This window comes from Acomys minous (assembly GCF_964271855.1).
Source record: "Acomys minous genome assembly, chromosome: 20".
Taxonomy (NCBI): domain Eukaryota; kingdom Metazoa; phylum Chordata; class Mammalia; order Rodentia; family Muridae; genus Acomys; species Acomys minous.
The window spans coordinates 23,678,118-23,699,362 of NC_140502.1; the positions used below are offsets into that span (position 1 = coordinate 23,678,118).

At 54.7% G+C, this 21,245-nt stretch overlaps 1 protein-coding gene across 1 annotated transcript in view; it reads left to right on the plus strand.

Moving 5' to 3' along the window:
- LOC311591685 (IgGFc-binding protein-like) overlaps positions 1 to 21,245 on the plus strand; it is a 46,850-nt gene that overhangs the window by 13,106 nt on the left and 12,499 nt on the right. Inside the window, exons 5-14 of the mRNA XM_084771596.1 lie at positions 2,562 to 2,911; positions 6,147 to 6,717; positions 9,150 to 9,751; positions 10,614 to 11,175; positions 12,782 to 13,374; positions 14,248 to 14,836; positions 14,957 to 15,156; positions 18,204 to 18,345; positions 19,883 to 20,220; positions 20,461 to 21,034. Coding sequence (XP_084627722.1) covers positions 2,562 to 2,911; positions 6,147 to 6,717; positions 9,150 to 9,751; positions 10,614 to 11,175; positions 12,782 to 13,374; positions 14,248 to 14,836; positions 14,957 to 15,156; positions 18,204 to 18,345; positions 19,883 to 20,220; positions 20,461 to 21,034 — 4,521 coding nt within the window. The remainder of the gene's footprint in view (positions 1 to 2,561; positions 2,912 to 6,146; positions 6,718 to 9,149; positions 9,752 to 10,613; positions 11,176 to 12,781; positions 13,375 to 14,247; positions 14,837 to 14,956; positions 15,157 to 18,203; positions 18,346 to 19,882; positions 20,221 to 20,460; positions 21,035 to 21,245) is intronic.

The following is a 21,245-nucleotide window of genomic DNA, read 5'->3' on the forward strand; positions in this document are numbered from 1 at the left end:
CCTCCCAAACCTTCCTTGACCATCTTTTCCCTACGTTTCCTGCTTGTTTGTCTCCGGCTCCCAGGATCAGCTGGCCTGCCTACCTCTCACTTTTAACGTGCCTGGCACCCTTCCTTAACTCTCTCCCTTTTGCCAGGCACAAGGTTAAAAATATTTATCAGCCAGATTGACGCAGGGCACACCAAGCGGACACTGCACTAAGACTCCGCCACTGTGCCAGCATCGACCTTTGTATGTTGGTTTGTGGTTGTAGAATGGGTCTTGGGAAGGGCCCAGGGTGCCAGGGCGGAAGGGTCTTTGGGGAGGGGCTGGTCGCTGTTTTGATATCTCAGCAGCCGATTCAGTTGTACCTGCCTCCGACTGCTCCCCTGCACACCTCATGTGGGTAGGACTGCTGCTGCTGCTGCTGCTGCTGCTGCTGCTGCTGCTGCTGCTGCTGCTGCTGCTGCTGCTCACAGCCGGGAAATCCGGGCAGCGCAACCCTGAGGCCCTGGGATGGGGCACCTCTGCATTTCTGCCTCCCTGCGCGCCGTCATGTGCTTTGACTAGTTAAGGACCAGGACCTGACCCTGTGACGGACCTCAGGCTCAGCCCACTCAGAAGCTGCCACCAGGCAGCTGTGAGGGCACAGGGCCAGAGCCAGAGGGTCTGGGGCTAAGTGCCCGCTGTGCCTGGGTGGCCTTCGGCCTGTCGCTCCACCTCTCTAGGCTTCAGTCCCTGTGGCTCTGAAGTAGGGATAATGCCCGCCCTCCCCCGCGGCAGGGCTGTGGTGAGAGCAGGACAAGTTCATGCATGCAAGTCCTTCGATTGGTCTGTGAGGAGAGAGGAGGGCGGCGCTGCAGGGTGACCCCGTGTTGTGGGGTGGGGGTCAGAATAGAGAGTTCTTGAGGACTGGAGGCCGACCAGGAAGGGCTGTTTCTTCCCAGATGGTCTTCTTCAACCTGGGAACCCACACTGAGGTGATCCTTGTCCTGCCAAAACAAACAAACAAACAAACAAACATGGTACCCCACCTCAAGGGGGGTGGGTGAGTAGATAATAAATTATAGTACGTAATACTCAGTCCTTCGATTCAGTTCAAATTTCTTTCTTTCTTTCTTTTTTTTTTTTTGAGACAGGGTCTCTCTGTGTAGCCTTGGCTGTCCTAGACTTGCTTTGTAGACCAGGCTGGCCTCGAACTCACAGAGATCCACCTGCCCCTGCCTCCCGAGTGCTGGGATTAAAGGCGTGTGCCATCATGCGTAGCCAGTTCAAATTTCTTGCTGCCATTCTAGCTCATTAAAAGCTGACAACACCCCTCTCCAACCTCTGTGGAGAAGCTTCCTCCTCGGCAAATTAGACCACTTAGGCCAGCGCACTTAGATTAGTTTACACAGTGTCCCAGGCTTCCTCCCTCGGATAAGACTCAGACTGACGCTGCCCTACACCACGGTTTTTCCATTTTGCTTGTGTTTCTGCCTTCCTTCAAAAAAGTGTGTGTGTCTGTGTGTGTGTGTTCTGCAGGGGTGTGTCTGTGTGTATGTGTGTGTTCTGCAGGGGTGTGTGTGTGTGTGTTCTGCAGGTGTGTGTCTGTGTGTGTGTCTGTGTGTATGTATGTGTGTGTTCTGCAGGGGTGTGTGTGTGTGTGTGTGTGTGTGTGTGTGTGTATTCTGCAGGTGTGTGTCTGTGTGTGTGTCTGTGTGTATGTATGTGTGTGTTCTGCAGGGGGGGGTGTGGGTGTGTGTTCTGCAGGTGTGTGTTTGTGTGTGTGTCTGTGTGTATGTGTGTGTGTGTTCTGCAGGGGTGTGTGTGTGTGTGTGTGTGTGTGTGTGTGTGTGTGTGTGTGTGTGTGTGTTCTGCAGGGGTGTGTCCATATGTCCACAGGTATACACAGCCAGGCATGCTTGTGAAGAGGCCAGAGGTCAATGTCCCAGCATTCTCCTCTGATCGCTCTCTACCTTGTCCGATTGTTTTTGGGATTCTGCACCTAGAGCTGTCAGTTGGCCCCCCGGGGTGCGTCTGCCTGTCGTTACTCCCTCCAGGAACACTTGAGCTAATAACACACTTGCCACCACGCCCAGCTTTTACACGGGGCTAGAATCTGAAGTTAGGACCTCCTGCACTTTACCCACACTGCCCCTGTCTGGTCTTTCATTTCCTAGCAGGTGGTGGGGAGAGAGGAAGAGGGATGCGGAGGTCTGAGCAGTTGACACTTCAGTGGCTGCCCCTGGCCCTCCGTCACTACCTGCCTCGCCTCTGGGTCAAGCTGAATTAAACCGTGGAATCAGAAACCCTGAGGAGTCAGGAAGCCCAGAGGAGCTCTCTCTCCATGAGCCTGGGAGCCTCAGTTTCCCCAGGGTCCTGACCCCATGAACATTTCTTTTTTTTTTTTTTTTTTGTTTGTTTTTTGAGACAGGGTCTCTCTGTGTAGCCTTGGCCGTCCTGGACTCACTTTGTAGACCAGGCTGGCCTCGAACTCACAGCGATCCGCCTACCTCTGCCTCCCGAGTGCTGGGATTAAAGGCGTGCGCCACCACGCCCGGCTCATTTCTAACTCGGCTTCATCTTTCTTCCCTCCCCAGCTCGGCTCGCCCAGGGAGAGGCTCTCTGCCGAGGCATTCAGTGCACATCTGGCCAGCGCTGCCAGATGGTGAGTGGGAAGGCCAGGTGTGTGGCAGAGTCCACGTCTGTCTGCCGCGCCCATGGCGACCCCCACTACACCACCTTCGATGGCCGCCGCTATGACATGATGGGCACCTGCACCTACACCATGGTTGAGCTGCACAGCTCCAGAGAGTCCCTGCTGGCCTTTAAAGTGGAAGCCAAGAACGAGCACCGAAGCACCAGAAAAGTCTCCTATGTGCACTTGGTCACCGTGTATGCCTACAACCACACTGTGTCCTTCGCCTATGGAGAAATAGGCCTTTCCCGGGTAAGTTGGCCAAGGCTACCAGTCCCTTGGTGTTAGATCCCAAACAATCCCTTTTTGCTGTGGACAACTAGGCTCTACCACCATCCAAATAAGCTAACCAAAGAAATGGGTGGTGGTGGTGGTGGAGGTGGAGGTGGTGGTGGTGATGGTGGTGATGGTGATGATGGTGGAGGTGGAGGTGGTGGTGGTGGTGGTGATGGTGGAGGTGGAGGTGGTGGTGAGCACAGTAAGATTTACCCAATGTGGCCACTCTGGGAAGAACAAGGGCTTATGGGAGCAGGAACTTATACTTAGCGTGTGGTTTGACTGGTCATCCTTTCAGCTCCAGTTCTAGAAGGAATCTGGAGAACCTTGTACTGGTGTCATCTCTCGAGGGCATCAATCTGGTCCCCTTGAAGCGATTAGTTCTCCGCCAAGGTGCGGCCTGGCCACTGCGGGCAGTCGTTCTCATCCGGGGGTGATCTCAGCATGGTGACCTGTCTTGGGAGGGTTGCTTATGAGCTATTGGTCTCGGGCCCCTGTCGGATAGATGCTTATTGCTGTGGAGAAGCGGAGAGGGAAGTGAAAATCACAGCCAGAGCAGGGTCAGAGAAGAGGGTTAGAGAGACGGCTCAGCTGTTAAGAGCATCTGCTGTTCTGGAAAACGGCTGGAGTTCGGCTCCCAGCACCCACGGCGGGTGGCCCATAGCTGCCTGTAAATCCAGTTCCGGGGGATCGGCTGCCCTCTTCTGACCTCTGCGGACACTGTATGTATGTGGTTCACACTCAGAGAACTCCCACACATATAGAAATAAGTAAATTCTTTTAAACCCAGCACAGTGGAGCGCTGGTGCTGGTAACACATGCAGAGGTTGGGGTGTAAGGATCCGGTTTAGGGTGACTATCTCAGACAATTGCACGAGCAGCTTGTGTCTTGAGCAAAGTGACGCTCTTCCGTCACAGTGGGAGGACAGATGGGTTGTAGGAACCACCAAGCCTCCTCAGTGTGTAGCCAGGTGGCATGGACTGCTGCTATCTGCAGCCTCCGCTATCGGGCTAGCTCTTTCAGGGTGCAGAGGACTCGTCCCCTTTGGGCACAGAGTCCTAGTTCCACATTCTCAGCTCTGGGTGTTTAAGATGGAAGAGGTAGCTTGTTTGGTCTTTTTGTGTGTGTGTGTGTGTGTGTGTGTGTGTGTGTGTGTGTGTGTGTGTGTGTTCTTAGTCACTAGTGACTTTCTAGGCTGAGCCTACCAATCAGGAGAGGCCCGTGCCTCTACCCCCTTCATTGCTTGTAACTGATTGACCATCCATCCATCCATTTCTGGAGGCTTCTGAATGTAATTTAGTTCATCACCTGTAGTTTGGTAGAATCTTTATGTCAAGGCTGAGAAAAAAAGAGTCTTTGTGATGGAGTCCAGGCAGCACCCACCTGTCGTTGCTGGAATAGAAGACCCTCGTGTTTGGTTACTGGTGTCAAATCTCTTGACTATGGAGTGAAGAGAGATGTCCTGACGGGTATCTCACCAGCCTTGTGTAAGACGAGGGCTTAAATGGCAGCCCCGGGCAGGTGGTGTGTGGCTGAAACACTGGCAAGGAGCTTCACCAGGCTTTAACCAACTTAACAGGTCATAAGTAGAATCAGCCTGCAGATCGAGCAACACTCGGGCTAGCCTTGGACATCTTGGGCTAGCCTTGGGCATCTGACTATCCTTCCAGGATATCTCAGTGGGAGCCGCTCCCCTGAAGGGGAGAGGAGCCAGCTCAGGTCCATCCAAAGGCACTGGGACATTTTCTGAGAGTCAGGACCTTCATGGTTCGTCATTGGTAGTAACACTGGTACCTTTCCTTCGAGGTTTTTTGTTGTGAGCCGGAAGGATGTTTGCGTGTGATGTCTGGGGTCTTCACACCTTAGATTCGCTCCCACATTTTAGAAGAAAATTGAGTCCCACATCGCTCAGTCCAAAGGAAGGTCTTGGTCACTCAGGGGTTTTGATCAGAACCACAGCTACTCCACACATAAGCAGTGGAACTGACCATGTCTCAGATGCCAAAACAAAAAACAAACACGTGGCGACGGATTTTAAGGCTAGCAACAAGCGTTGAGTTTTGTTCCTCGGAGGCTAGAAAACCGGGGGTCCAAATGTAGGACTCAGGATGGGAAGAACAAATTGGGGTGGCTGGCAAGCCTGTGTTACCATTTGAGGACTAGCCTGTCCACGGTGCCATTCATTGCCAGCGCTCCTTGTCCTAGCTAGCCCCAGTGGCCAGCTTGACACAGCTTAAGGTCATCTGAGAGAAGCCTCAAATGAAGTACTTACTGCCTAGACCATGTTGGCCCACACCGTCTTGGCGGTTGAAGGGTGTGGGAGCGGCCTGCCCACTGTGGGTGGCACCATCCCTAGGCATGTGGGCCTAGTCTGTATAAGGGGGCTAAGGAACGAGACTGTGAGCCAATCAACAAGCAGTATTCCTCAGGGTTTCTACTTGGAGCCTGGCTTCCTTATCAGTTCATTGAGCTCTAGAGGGATAAAGCAAATAAACTTTTTCATCCCCCAAAGTAGCTTCTGGCCAGTGCCCTGTACCACAGCAACATGAGGAACACTGGGACACTGCGACACTATGATGGTAGTTTAATGAGCTGGCCTCCTGGCAGATTTGGTCTTGACTGGTTCTGCCTGCAGCCTCCTGACTCTCACTGGCTCATCTCATGGACATGAGTCCCGCTTGTTTCGCTGGCTCCCCGCAGCAGCTGTCCCTTGCTGCCTGCTGCCAGGCCTGCCAGGTTCCTTCCTCACACTGGCTTCCTGCTTCTTGTGTGGAGCCTGCTGTTCTGCCAGGCACTGTTGGAGACACTGGAGATAAACCCGAGAGGCGGCCTTCCAGTGGCTCGGACAGATGGAGGGTGTGGGGAGCTTGCACACTGAGGGAGAGGGTTACACGCTGTGGGGACTGCGGAGCAGAGCAGGAGAGGCAACAGGAAGGGGCTAGTGAGAGGGTGGTCAGGGACAGCCTCACTGAGCCGACGACACCTCAGCAGACGTCGTTGGGGGGCGGGGGTGGGGTCTTCACGCACATCTCAGGGAAGAGCACTTCAGGGCACTGGAGGTACAAGAGGCAGCATCCTAGCTCAGCTAGTGACAAGGGACGCAGGGCATCCTGGGTCGCTAACCTGGGGACCTGAGTGGAGGAGATGAGGGGCTGACGGGGAGGCTACAGAGGGGTCTGACCGCTGCTGACCACTGTCACCTCTCTGCAGATCGACCACCAGTACTCAAGCCTGCCCGCCTCCCTGAGTGAGGGCCGCCTGCGTGTGTACCAAAGCGGGATGCAGGGCGTGGTAGAGCTGGACTTTGGGCTGGTGGTCACCTACGACTGGGACAGACAGCTGATGCTGAGGCTGCCCAAGCGCTTCCAAGACCAGGTCTCTGGGCTGTGCGGCAACTACAACGGGGACCCCGCCGACGACTTCCTCACGCCCGACGGGAAGCAAGCCTCCAACAGCCTAAACTTTACCAAAAGCTGGAAGGTGAACAGGGACGACGTCTTATGTGACGACGGCTGTTATGGCAATTGTCCCTCCTGCACCGCAAGCCAGAGCCAACTCTTCCAGAAAGACCTTTTCTGTGGCATGCTGACTCTGCCCACAGGCCCATTTGCCGACTGCCATAAATTCCTGGACCCCAAGCCTTTTATGGAAGAGTGTGTGTTTGACATGTGCATAACAGGAGGGGAACGGCTCAGCCTGTGCCACGGCCTAAGTGCCTACGCTCACGCCTGTGTGGACCTGGGCATCCCTGTCCGGGAGTGGAGGTCACGATCCAACTGCCGTGAGTTACAGCCAGGGTGGGGAGTCTTGGTGGGAGGCCAGGGGACCCGCGGCATCTGGGTGGTACCTGAGCATTGACTTCACTTCGGCCCCGGTAACGGGCAATGACAGGACCGTTGTGATGCCTAAGACACTCCCGGTTCTGCCACAGGGAGCCTAAGGCTGGGACACACCTAACACTGAGCAGGGGTAGACGCAGTGGTTGGGGCGGCCACAAGAGGGCGCTCAAATGAAGCAGGAGGTTAGTTGGAGAGGGCTGCAGAACAGGACTAGGGGTGTTAGCCTGGTGTGGTGGCGCACGCCTTTAATCCCAGCGCTTGGGAGAGGCAGAGGCAGGCGAATCGCTGTGAGTTCGAGGCCAGCCTGGCCTACAAATTGAGTCCAGAACAGACAAGGCTACACAGAGAAACCTTGTCTTGAAAAACCAAAGAGTTTGGGAGTTCAAGAAGGAAGAGAAAGGCTTCTGATTCAGGCTTAGGGACAGTTACAGGGACGGTTTCTCTCTCTCTCTCTCTTTTTTTTTTTTAAGATTTATTATTTTTTTATTATATATACAATGCTCTGCCTGCATGTACACCTGAAGGCCAGAAGGCATCAGATCTCACTATAGATGGTTGTGAGTCACCATGTGGTTGCTGGGAATTGAACTCAGGATCTCTGGAGGATCAGCCGGTGCCCTAACCTCTGAGCCATCTCTCCAGCCCACGGTTTCCCTTTTTTTTTTTTTAATGTCTAATTTGGAATCCAAGGGAGGGACTGGAATAGCCAGAAAGGAGGAAAAGCACGTGGGGGTGCTGACCCAGGGAACCACAGAGGTTTGGCAGGAAAGACAGTCAGCCAAGCTGCAAGATGAAATTCAGTGATCTGTGCAACACTCCCGACGACTCCCACCGCCCTCTGGACTGAACCAAAGATGACTAGCCAGGTGTCCGCCCACTCAGGAAGCCACTCGCTGACACAACAAGCATGCTGGGTCTTCACGACAGCCTATTTCTCTCTTGGCAATGTGGGAGGACACAGGAGGGGACACAGGAGGGGACACAGGAGGGGACACAGGAGGGCCAACACTAATCTGTCTGTGGCCTGGTAGACAGCTGAGAGAAATGCTGAGGAGGCTGTGAAGGACCAAAGGGAAGAACCCGGCCCCGGGTCCGGGGCTTAAGACAAGGACTTCGAAAGGACGATGAAGTCCAAAGGCACCGTTTGGGCTTGCCTGGGTCACTGTGATGTCCCTTTGTCCTTCCTGTAAGCCTCCCTCTCCACATCTCTCCGAACTCAAAAACAAAGCAGGCAGCGGACAGTGCGTTGCCGCACCTGTCTGCTCCTTAGGCCCATGCTCCATGCTGAAGGTTCGGTGGGACTGAGTCAGGCTGTGTCCCCAACTCCAGCAGCACCTGTATCCCGGGTAAGGGAGGGACAGAGGGTCAGTTAGCAGAGCAACTGCGACATAACCGTCAAAAAGCAAAGAGGAAGATCCCGTGACGGGATTGTCCTCTGGGAGCTCAGGGGAGACATGGGAAGTCGATGACACTGGATCCTTGGAGTACGGCCAGGTCACGGAGTTAGCGTAAAGTCCTCAGAGCGATGGCCGTGAAGCGTCCTTCGTTCCATCTGTATTACCGGCGACGTGGGCATGGCATCATCCCATTTGCTGTAGGCAAAACTGAGGTACAGACAGGTCAGAGCCCTCTGCTCATGAACACGCTGGCAAGGAGGGAGCTGGTGTTTGAATCCTCTGGGCCATCCCAACTCCTACAGCCTTTGTTTCTTTACCTAACTAGGCTGACTAGGCTGACCTGAGTGGCTGACTAGTGCAAAGGCCGAGTGAGATGGAGAAGCCATAGGATGGGGAAGTAGCACGGGAGGGGGGGGGCAGGGGGCGGGGGGGGGGGTGAGGTTCCTGGTCTGGTCCTGCATTCACAGTCCCTCTGGCTGTTGTAAGGAGTACATTGTTGAGTGGGGTGGGGTGGGGGTGTCAGAAAACCAGGCAGGAGGCTGCTGAGGTCTCTGGGCTGTGGAGACAGATTCTGCGTGGACTTGGAAGGGGAAAGTCACGGGATTTGTCCATTGACTGTTTGTCCAGGGATGGGATGGAGTGGAGGCCTTGGGGCCTGAGTATCAAGAAGGTAAGAGTGGCCCGGGCAGTGGTGGCGCACGCCTTTAATCCCAGCGCTTGGGAGGCAGAGGCAGGTGGATCGCTGTGAGTTCGAGGCCAGCCTGGTCTACAGAGTGAGTCCAGGACAGCCAAGGCTACACAGAGAGACCCTGTCTCCAAAAACCAAAAACCAAAAACCAAAAACCAAAAACCAAAAAAAAAAAAAAAAAAAAAAAAAGAAGAAGAAGAAGGTAAGAGTGCTGTTAACTAAGGGGTGTGGATTTCTGGGGATGTCCCCCCATCCTGGCGTGACCCATCCTTTCTCCCAAACCCTCCAGCCCTGACCTGTCCAGCCAACAGCCACTATCAGCTCTGCAGCCCTGCCTGCCCAGCCTCCTGCAACTCGGAAGCCACACCTGCCAACTGCTCTAGGCGTCCTTGCGTGGAGGGCTGCGTGTGCCTTCCGGGCTTCTTCGCTAGTCGCGGCCTCTGTGTGCCTGCCTCGTCCTGCGGCTGCATCTACCAGGGCCGCCTGCTGGCCCCGGATCAGGAAGTGTTCTCAGACTCCTGCAGGCACCGCTGCACGTGTGATGGAGCCACTCAGAAGGTGACCTGCAGGGACGCATCGGGATGTCTGCCTGGCGAGCGCTGCGGGGTACAGGATGGCTTCCTAGGCTGCCACCCGGAATACTATGGCGTGTGCCGGGCATCGGGAGACCCGCACTACATGAGCTTGGATGGCCGGGTCTTCAACTTCATGGGCACGTGCGAGTACTTGTTCACGGCCTCCTGCGGCCAGCACCCGTCCCTCCCCGACTTCAAGGTGACGATAGAAAACGAGCGCCGGGGAAGCCAGAGCGTGAGCTTCGTGCAGTCCGTGCAGATGGAGGTCTACGGCGTGAAGCTGGCCATTCGCCGAGAGTACCCGGGCAAAGTGCTGGTGAGGAGGGCGCGGAACGCTGGCCGGGCGGAAAGTCATGGGAAGATCCAGGGCTGTGGTGCTGGCAGAGTGGGATTCATCTAGCAAATCTTGTGGCTTAAGGTCCAGGCCACGGGCTCAGGGTTGGCTGCTCTTTCTTCGCTCTGTGACTCTCTCAGCCTGTCTCCCCCCCCCACACCCCACCCCTACCCCTTCCCCCCGCAGTCAAAGGTCACAATCAATTCGTTCTCCACTAGGAGCCACCACACTCTGCGTGGTTCTGCAGATTTGATGACCTTGTTTCGTGTGTGTGTGTGTGTGTGTGTGTGTGTGTGTGTGTGTGTAGTGAGAAAACCTGTTGTAGCGGTGCACGCCTTTAATCCAAGCATTTGGGGAGGCACAGACAAGAGGATCGTTATGAGGCCAGCCCGGTCTACATAGTGAGTTCCAAGATAGCCACTGCTACAGAGAGTCCTTGTCTAAAAATTAATTTTAAAAAAAAACCCTGTATGTGTGTGAGTAGAGAATTATGTCGTTGGATATTCACACAATAGCTCAAAATTACAACGGAGAAGCTTGGGTGACGGCCTGTGGCCCGGGGAGCTAGAGAGTGGGCAAATTAAAAGTAGAAAAAAGAACTTGCTTGTGCCGGGCTCTGTATCCTCCAGCGTCTGGTCTGGAAAGCCAGGGGGGCATAATTATTACGATGTTCTCCCACCTCTCTGAGATGGCATTTTACCCAAGGCTTGAATATTAATTAACAACGTGTATTAAAACGAGTAACTGCCCAAGGGTTCGAGGCCAGGCTAACTGGAGAGGTAATCCGGGGGATAGGTGAGACAGGGATGCTGACCTATTGGGCCTCCTGCATCCCCCTACCCAGATGGACGGCATCCTTCAGTTCCCGCCCTTCCAAGCCGCGGGCGGGAAGGTCGTGGTGTTACGTCTAGGCCTGTACGGCATCCTGCGCACGGACTTTGGCCTGTTTGTCAGCTACAACTGGGACAGCCATGTGACCGCCAAGGTGCCCAGCAGCTATGCTAAGGCCGTGTGTGGGCTCTGCGGGAACTTCAACGGGAACCCGCGTGACGACCTGGGCAAACAGTACAGAGGGGAGGCCCTTGACCCCCGAGACTTCGGGAAGAAGTGGCTGGTGTCCAAGAGGCCGGGCTGCCGGACGGATGAGCAGCTTCTGTGTCCTGTCGTAAACACAGATATAGCGAATGAGTACAAAGAAAAGTGCAAGATCCTCGCCGCCTCGCAGGAACCGTTCAAGGGCTGCTGGGATGCGGCGGAGTTCAACAGCGCCCTCATAGAGTGCCTTTACGACAGCTGCCAGATGCCGGGCCAAAATAAGCCGGTGTGCGACTCCCTGACCACGTACACCTCCATATGCCAGGATACAGGGGGCGTCGTGCGTCCGTGGAGGACGGAGAAACTTTGCCGTGAGTATCCGGGGTGCCAACCAGGCGCTTGCATCTGACGTTTGTTCATTAAGAACACAAGTAGCCTGGAGCGTCCTCTGATTCTCAAGGGACCGACTGACGGACACGTCTGACTAGACGGTAGGGAGGGGAGCAAGAAACGGTTCGATTTGGCTGGTTGGGCGAGCGTGTCGCCTGTATGTAAATCTGAGCACGAATAGGCACGCAGTGCCCAAGGAGGTCAGAAGAGGATATCAGATCGCCTGGGAGTGAGCTCACAGATGCTTGTGAACCACTGTGTGCATGCTGGGAGCTGAACCCAGGTCCTCCTCCGCCAGAGCAGGAAGTGCTCAGAACAGCTGAGCCCGGTCTACCTAGCCGGCTACTTGTTTGCTGTTCATTGTAATGCTAAATGCCTCCACTAAAATGTAGCACAAGTAATTATTTTTAATTGCTACGCATTCCTTAATACTTGAAGTTACTAAACTAATGTTTCATTAATGCCGTAACATGAAGAAGCTAACGCCACGTTCACTCATTCTACATACGGGCCAGGCATAAGCTTATTTAAAAATCTGTAGTATGTAGCCCCGTGTAGTGGCTAATCCCAGCACTCAGGGAGGCAGAGGAGAGCAGATCGCTGTGAATTTGAGGCCTGGTCTACAAAATGGGTCCAGGAGAGCCAAGGCAACACAGAGAAACCGTGTCTTGTTGATGCTCTTTTTGTAAACTATTTTATTTGGGGGTTTTGAAGCCTCTACCTCCCTTCCGCCAACCCCTTAACCCTGGATATGAAAAGAAGATTGGTGGGGAGAGGGGCCCAGACCCCCTTACTTCTCCCAGCTGTTTGGGGTTAATGGGTTCTTTGTGGGTAATGCCAGTCCCCGTCAACAGCAAACGCAGCAAGCTGTCTCCTCTGAGCCGCCGTGCTGAGATGGTTCTCTCTGTCTCTCTCCAAGCCGCCACGCCGTACAACACCACCCACCCACCACACTTTCTCTCTCTCTCTCTCTCTCTCTCTCTCTCTCTCTCTCTCTCTCTCTCTCTCTCTCTCTCTCTAAGTCCTCTGTGCCTCACGAGGCAGGCCGTTACCCACTGGCCAAGACCACACCCCCCGCAGGACGCAGTTATCAGCTGTGGGCATGCGAAAGCCCAAACTAGAATCCCACCCTTGGGATTAAAACAGAAGCATACTTACATAACACAACTGAGTATACAAAGAAACCAAAACTTCCATTACATAGCCTGGGAAAAACGTGTGTGTGTGTGTGTGTGTGTGTGTGTGTGTGTGTGTTAGCATTTATACCTGATGTTAGCCATGTCATTAAAGACATTCAAGACTGACCCCAAACCACAGTTCCATCAGAACTGAATCTTGTTTCTGAGGCTAAGAAGCTACGGATAAAAGGTATTCCCTTCGCACTACTGGACATAGTGGTTTCTTGAAATGGGACCACTTTGTGTGCATGCGTGTGTGCGCATGCATGCATGCATGCCTCTGTGTGTGTGTGTGTGTGTGTGCACATGTGTGTGTGTGTGTGTATACTTGTGTTTGTGTATATTGGGCAATCAACTGTGCCCACCCAAGAGTAAAAGTCTCTGATTTTGATGGCCCCTCTCTCCGCAGCAATATCCTGCCCACTTCACAGCCACTATGAGTTATGTCATCGAGGCTGCCCATTGACCTGCGGAGACATGCCAGTGCCTGGGGGCTGTGGCACAAGATGCTACGAGGGCTGTGTCTGTGACGAAGGCTTTGTCCTCAGTGGTGAGACCTGTGTGCCTCTATCCTCCTGCGGGTGTGTATTCCAAGGCATTTATTACCCAGCAGGAGTTGACTTCTATCCTGGCCCTGAGTGTAACTCCCTCTGCCACTGTCAGAAGGGAGGCCTGGTGTCCTGTCAAGCCTCGTATTGCAGCCCACACGAAGTCTGTAAGGTGTCCGACGGTGTCCTGAGATGTGTGGGTGTGGGCTCTGCCACCTGCCACGTGTCTGGGACTGCCCATTACACCACCTTCGACGGCCGCCACTTTGACTTTATGGGAAACTGTGTGTATGTGCTGGCTCAGACCTGCTGGACCCAGCCCGGTCTGCAACAGTTCACAATACTGCAGGAGACTATGGTCTGGGACAACAAGCAAGCCAGCGTGACCAAAGCGGTCACCATCCAGGTGGCCAACTACACCCTGCAGCTGGAGCAGAAGCAGTGGAAGGTCAAGGTGAGGGAGCAGAGATGGGGCCACAGAGGAGGGTGGGACACTTGGGGGGGGCCCTGATAGGTGAGTGGGGCATGCGCAGTGCGCAGTCCAAAAGGGGGTGTTCAGAGGCCTAAGAAAATATGTGGAAAAGTGTGCCCTCCGTAGCTCTCTCTCTTATTCTTGGAGTCCTTGGCCACCAGTCCCTGGGGACCAGGGGGTGCAGACATGATGAATTGGGGGCATTCGGGTGGCCCATGAGTGTGACAGAAATGGTGGCCCCCAGATCAGCTTCAGCAACAGTGCTGAGCTTTATCCAGGCTGAGCAGAGGCTATATACTTACCGCAGATCTTAGGTAGTAGGTGCGGGGTGGGGGGTGCCCCAGGATAGGTGTATACACTATTGTCTCGGGGCTAGGACTTGGCACAGATTACGTACAGATTCCCTAGATGACACTCTGGATGCAAGGCACTTGCCCCGCCCCCCCCCCCCAAATAGGCAGGAAGGAGAAACACTGATGAGTTTCCTGCCCAAGGGCACAGAGGGGACATCCCATGATACTCTTTCTGTGGTCTCTGTCCCACTCCACTGCCTCACAGGACACTTCTCCTCGTTGGATTCAGGGTTCGTTTTGATCCACGGGATTTCCATGTCAAGACTGTCATTTTTAACTCTCTTCCAAACATTGCGAGGTCCCAGCTCGTATACGGCACTGTTACTATGATACATGTTTTACGGAGACAGAAACTAGGGGGGCGGGGCCAGAAAGATGGAGGGGGGGGTGGTCACTCAGGATTTCAGTGTCACACAGGGGCATCGCTGAACAGACCAGGGATACTTAGTGATGGGGTGCCTCAAAGTGTGCCCTCTGGAGCTTAGCATTTCCTGCCCCTCAGGTGAACGGTGTAAGCATGAAGATGCCTGTGGTGCTGGATGCGGGCGGTGTTCAGGCCTTCCAGCACGGCACAGATGTGGTGGTCACCACCAGGTTCGGCCTGCACGTGTCCTACAATCTCAAGTACAGCGTGCGTGTCACCATCCCCCGCAACTACTATAAACACATGTGTGGCCTGTGTGGAGACTACAACGGTGACCCCAAAAATGACTTCCGGAAGTACGACGGCTCACAGGCAGCCAGTCCCAAGGACTTGGGTGACTCCTGGGAGATTGCTCCACCAGGGGGTTCTTCCTGCACGCCCTGGCCCGCGTGCAAACCAGGCCAGGACTGCAACCCAAAGTGCAGCCCGCCTCTGGAAAATAAGTACCGTGAGAAAGAGTTCTGCGGGTTCCTCGCCGACCCCACGGGGCCCCTGGCTGCCTGCCACAAGCTGTTGGACCCCCAGGATCCCTTGCGAGACTGCGTCTTTGACCTCTGCCTGGGCGGCGGGAACCTGAGTGTTCTCTGCGACAGTATCCAAGCCTACGTGAGCGCCTGCCACGCGGTTGGAGGGAGTGTCAAGCCGTGGAGAACCAAAACCTTCTGTCGTGCGTGATGGGACGCTGAGGGGGAGGAGGGGTGGGGCGCGGGGCGAGGCGGCTCGGGGAAGAGGAATAGAATCCCAACCCGTACCCTGGAAGTCCTCATTGGTACTTCCTTCCTCGCAGCCATGCAGTGCCCGCCTAACAGTCACTACGAGCTCTGCGCCGATACCTGCTCCTTGGGCTGTTCAACCATCACCACTCCGTTAAAGTGCCCGAACACGTGTGCTGAGGGCTGTGAGTGTGACTCTGCATTCCTGCAGAGCATCACAGCCTGTGTGCCCATGGAGAAATGTGGCTGCTACTACAGCGGGGTCTACTATGAGGTAGGAACCTAGCCTTCTCTACAGAGCCTGGGACCTCCCTCCTGAACGTACCCCCTCCCCCTCCCCCTCCCCTCCCTTCCCCCCTCCCCTCCCCCAACCCCCACCCCATCTCCCCCTCCCCCAACCTCCATCCCCATCTCCCCCCCCCCCCCCCATGCTCACCACCGCACTAGCCATCCCATTGTTCCAAATATCTCCCTGCCCACATCTGTCCCCTCTCCTTACCCTGACTTGGTACCACCTTCTCCTCATCCATCCCGTCCTTAACTTTGCTCTCCTTTTCCAAACGTCACCATGGGTAGTGATGTTTTAAACTCTTCTCCCTGGCTCCCAAAGTCAAGACTTGCCTCTGTGAACCATGTCTGGGGCAAAGACAGCTGCCAGTCGCCTAACTAGAGCCCTTCAGCTGGCCTGAGATAAAGGCCATGTGTAAGAAAGCAAGGGCTTTTTCCGTGCGCTGATCCTGGGCGCTTCGTTCTATGTGCGTTGGTGTTTTACCCACGCGTCTAGCTGTGCCAAGGTGACAGATGCCCTGGAACGGGAGTTACAGACAGTCGTGAGCCACCCTGTGGGTGCTAGGAATTGCACCCAGGCCTTCTGGAAGAACAACCAGTGCTCTTAACCACGGAGCCGACATCTCTCCAGCCCCAATCCTGGGTACCTTGTATCCATGGGTGTTTGATAACTGGCAGGCAGGCAACAGCCTCTGATGTCACGGCTCTGGTTCAGGCTCCGGTGATGAGACCCTTAGCTTTGGAAGTGTCACAGTTCTTACAAAGGCCTAAGAGGCCGAGGATTCCTTAGCGCTTGGCAGCAGTATGCGAGTCTCCTGAATTGCAAGCTCTGTGGAACTCTTCCTGTTTCCCTTCTGGCTGTTTACAGCCCCCTGCTGCCCCTTGACCTCATCTCTTCATCCTTCTCCTACCCCTGCTGCTCCCTTCCACGCCTCAGCTGTCAAGTAGCAGCCACTCTGCCCGTCACCCGCTGGGATGGCCTCTTCTTCGGGCAATCAAGCTTTGCAGCTTTTATACCTTGGCTCGCTGACTGCTCAGCCGCAGCCATCGCTCCTCCACCGTCTCTGGCGCCACTGTGCGCTGCGGTCTATCCTGTTGCTGTCTTTGCATTGCCAGCTCAGCCCTCAATACAAGCAAGCAAGGCAAGACCTATCGGGCCTTCTCATAACACCACCGGAGGTGGCGCAGGGGACTGTTTCCCAACCGATGTGCTCACATTGTCTGAGCAGGGGGTATTTGCACCAATCACAGCTTTGCTGCTTCGACAGCTGCACCTCCGAGGGCCAGAACTGCCATCCGTGATCTTTTCTACAAATCCATGGCGTGCTCAAAACCACAGGGGCTGACCCAAGCTTAATATGGCTGGTTCGTGTGAGTGACAGTCCTTTTGCTCAAGGCGGCAAAAAGGGTCCATTAGCTGCCAAATAGGGAATCGAGTTGCCCGATCTTCCGAAATCTTCTTTTGACTACAAGAAAGTGAACACCAGAAAGTATACTTATAGTAAGAAAGCAAAGAATTTATCTTGCCCATATGATAATAGGCTTCAAGATTGATTCTTAGGTGTGAGTGCTCATGTATGTCTGCGCACCACGTGTGTTCCCATACGTGCCATAAGGAGGCTGGGAGAGGGCATCAGATCCTTTGCAACCAGAGCTCCAGATGCTTGTGAGCCGCCAGATAGGTGCTGAGAATCAAACTCGGGTCCCTCGGAAGAGCAGCCAGAGCTCCTAACCACTGAGCCATCGCTCCGGCCCAATTTATGACACCTGGATAGTGTCCCAAAGAGAGATGTGCCCCCTTTACTGGCCCAATGGCCACAAAGAGGAGGCCTTGCCTGTTCTAAAGGCTGCTCATCCACTCCCCCACACAGAGCTCTACCTCAGTGTGGTGTGTGTGTGTGTGTGTGTGTGTCTGTCTGTCTGTCTGTCTGTCTGTCTGTCTGTCTGCCTGTGTGCTGAAACTCTGCCCTCTGTAGAACTGAGAAGATTCGGAGGGCAATACCCTCCCTGCAGTTGCCCTCTGCATAGACAAGAGTAACAAAGACATCTGTGTGGGTGGCACTGACCAAGGACCTGTCTGACCCACACACGGGGAGACTCTTCGCTATGAGACCAAATGCGTGGCGTTAAGAGAGAAACAAAACAGAGCCCCGCACACCTGCTCGCCACGCACGTAGCTTTAACGATAATTACCTTTCCCCCGAGTCTTGTTTCCCCTTTTCCTCTTTTACTGAGCAGCCTGGGTTATTGGAATGGTGTCTTTTGACTTTCAGGTGTGCTTTACACATGACATTAAAAACCATTCTGTTTTCCTAGCTCTATCTGCTATCTACAAATGAGAAAAGTGAGACATAAAGAAAGCAAGTCATGCCGGGCGTGGTGGTGGCGCACGCCTTTAATCCCAGCGCTCGGGAGGCAGAGGCAGACGGGTGGCTGTGAGTTCGAGGCCAGCCTGGTCTACAAAGTGAGTCCAGGACAGCCAGGGCTACACAGAGAAACCCTGTCTCAAAAAACAAAAACAAAAACAAACAAACAAAAAGAAATTAAGTCATGTTGTCTGGAGTTTGGAAGGAGCCTGCACCAGAACGCCCACCCTGTCTTTCCTGATGGTCTTGGTATGTGGCCTTAAGGGACTCACTGTGTATTCCAGACGGGCCTCAAAGGCTCAGCAATCCTTTTGCCTCATTTTCCCTCCTGAGAGGATAATAACACACACCACTACGTGGATCACTGTGACTGTGAGGCCAGCCTGGTCTACAAAGCGAGTCAAAGATAGCCAAGGCTAACACCCTGTCTTGAAAAACCAAAAAAGAAAAGAAAAGAAAAAGAAAGAAAGAATGAATGAATGGGTAAATGAATGAATGAATGACTTAGGCCTCAAAGCCGTGCTGTGTCCCCGTTTCACTGGCAATGGACCACACTGCTGAGAGCTGCCGCTTTATATACGCCAATTTTCTCTGTGTATGGGTCACTGGGGACGCTAACGTTGCCGCCCACCTCTGGTTACTGACGGCATGCTCTCTGTCCCCACAGCCGGAGGAGTCCGTTCTCATTGACAGCTGCCAGCAGCACTGTGTGTGCCATTCAGGCAAAGGCATGGTGTGCAAGGATCACAGCTGCAAGCCTGGACAGCTGTGCGAGTCCTTAGAAGGCGTCCTGACCTGCGTCACCAAAGGTGCTGGGCAGTGTGGCTGGGCTGGTGTCGGGTGTGTGTGTGGGGGGACAGGACAGGGGCTGGGAGCTGAGGGTGGCGTGACTTCATGGGGAGAGGTGAAGAGGTCTGTGGGTTGAGGGGTCAGACCTTAGGCTGGGATTCCAGGCGCCGAGGGCAGAGGTCGTCCAACCTTGATGTCGAGGAGCCCTAAGGGACCCCGGGCTGCAGGAAGCCAGCGGTGAGAGTTTGATAGTGGATGTTAAAGGCCCTTGGAGTACTGCAGGACTGGACGAACGTTTTTCTCAAGGGCCCTGTGGTGAACACTTAGGCTTGCAGGCCACATGACCTGGAGGATAACTTCTCACTGCAACCCAGATACAAGGACAAGCACCAGCAGGGTCTATGATTTGTTGGCCGCTGGCGCCTTGGATTAGGTGTGGGGCTTTGGACACCAATGTAAATGGTGCAAGAGTCACTGGGAAATCAGAGCTCTGAGTTTCTTAGGCCGTTGCTCCCAGTGCAAAGGCAGAGACAAAAATCAAGGAAGAGCTTTGACTATGGGGTCTCCTTCAAGCAGAGGGTCATGATTTTAGAGGTGCATGCATCAGAAGATCCACCCACCCTCCACCCCCGGCCCCCAGTTAAAAATTGAAGACAGGAAGGCCGGGCCCCGAAATAAGGAAGTGCCACCCCCTTAAGGCTGCCTCAGACCTCACTGGAATAGGCACCTTTGCAGCCACCTCTGGGTGGCAGAGGAGCCAGCAGGTGGGGATGGCAGGAATTGACACTTCCACTGAAATGCTGACGAAGCCCAGGGTGGCTAGCTAGAGAGCCAGTGTCCCCCCTGTGCAGAGGCTGCTGGGAGAACAGAGCAGGCCTGTGGGGGGCGGTGGGAGCGCCCTTCTGCAGACTCCGTGGCGCTGGCCCGTCTGCTGGCAAAGTTTTCAGGCTAATTTCAAACAGGAAACAAGACAGAGAAGCAAGCTTGAAGGCCGCCACGCCAAGACACAGAGTGTGTGTGTGTGTGTGTGTGTGTGCCCCTTAACTGGAGACATAGGTACAGTGATACTAGCATGAAGCCTTGGGCGTGGGAGCTCTCTAAGATAGCCCTAAGTAACGAGAGTCCCCTCCGATTTAGAGATTTAGACTGGGGACTGAGTCAAAGTGTGAAACACTGGAGCCCCAGACACAGAAAATCCCAAGCGTGGGGTCTTGAGCAGAATACCAGACACCTATAGTCCAGGAGAAGGTGTGTGACACCCCACCCTCACCCCAGACCTAAAGTTACATAATCGTGAGCGGCCATGTGGCTGCTAGGAGCTAAATCCAGCCCCTCTGCCAGAGCATCGCATGTTCCTAGCTGCAGAAGCATCCCTCCACTTTCCCCACAGCAACCGGAGACCTAGGAGGTGGGTGCCAACACCGGTGCTGAGAACCTGGTCTCCGTCGTGGGCAACGTTCAGAGCCAACATCCCTGGCACATTCTGGGAGCAGATTCTGGGAACGGCCAGGCTTGGGGTGGGCACACCCTCGAGAATGCGTCTCCCTCTTTCCACAGACCCATGCCAAGGTGTTACCTGTAGGTCAAAGGAAACGTGCACAGAAAAAGATGGCAGGGGCGTGTGCACACCCAACTATGACTCCAAGTGTTGGGTGTGGGGAGACCCTCACTACTACACCTTCGATGGCTGGGGCACTAACTTCCACGGGACCTGCAGTTACTTGCTGGCAGGGAGTAACTGTCCTGGGGCCACCCATGAGGGATTGACCCTCTTCAGTGTCGTCACCAAGCACGAGAACCAGGGAAATCCTTCTGTGTCCAACGTGAAGAAGGTCACCATAGCTACCTACAATACCAGCATTGCCATCCGCAGGAAAGAGATCGGCAGAGTCCAGGTACGGTCAGTAGGACGGTCCCACCCACACCTGAAGAAGGCCAGGCTTAGGGCCTCAGTCAACCAAGAGATCTAAAGTAAATCCCAGTTTCAGCTCTTGGACCCGAAAGCTTGTTTCAAGTTGGCCCTATGACAGCCTGAGGGAGCCCTTGACAGGACGAGGGAGGGCCCCAGGACAGCAGAGGCTGCAGCTCCGTGCCCACTGCTCCCTTGACCCCTGTTGGCCTCTCTGTCTCCCCAGGTGAATGGAGTTCTCACGGCCTTGCCTGTCTACTTGGCTGGTGGGCGGATTTCAGTGTTTCATGGAGGCTCAAGGGCCGTGCTGGTGACTGACTTCGGCCTTCAGGTCACCTATGACTGGAACTGGAGGGTACAAGTCACACTGCCCAGTAGCTACTATGGTGCAGTGTGTGGGCTCTGTGGAAACATGGACAAGAACCCCAAAAATGACCAAGTCTTCCCTAACGGCACAGTGGCACCCTCAATACCCACCTGGGGCAGCAGCTGGCAAGTTCCAGGGTGGGACCCTCTCTGCTGGAACGAATGTCAGGGGTCCTGTCCAACATGCCCAGAGGACAAAGTGGAGGAATATGAGGGTCCTGGCTTCTGTGGACCTCTTGCCCCTTACTCAGTGGGCCCCTTTGCCAGCTGCCATGGCCACGTGCCTCCTGAACGCTTCTTCAAGGGCTGCATGCTGGACCTCTGCCTGGGTGGTCAAGTCAAAGACATCCTATGCCAAGCACTGAATGCCTATGCCGAGGCCTGCCAGGCTGCTGGCATCAAAATCAAGGAATGGAGGACTCAGGCCGGCTGTGGTGAGTGGTGGGGAGCCGGGCAAGGGGTGGGCACAAAACACTGTCTCAGCAGGGCTGCGCTGGCTTAACTCCCACCCTTTGGCGTCTTCCATCTGGCTCCTGTTGGTCTCTGTCTCCTGGCTGTGTCTGTCCGTGCCTGGAGCTCGTCACCTCCCCGTCAGCCTCTCACTCCATCTCTACTTTGTCTCTGTGTCCCTCTCTGACCGTGTCA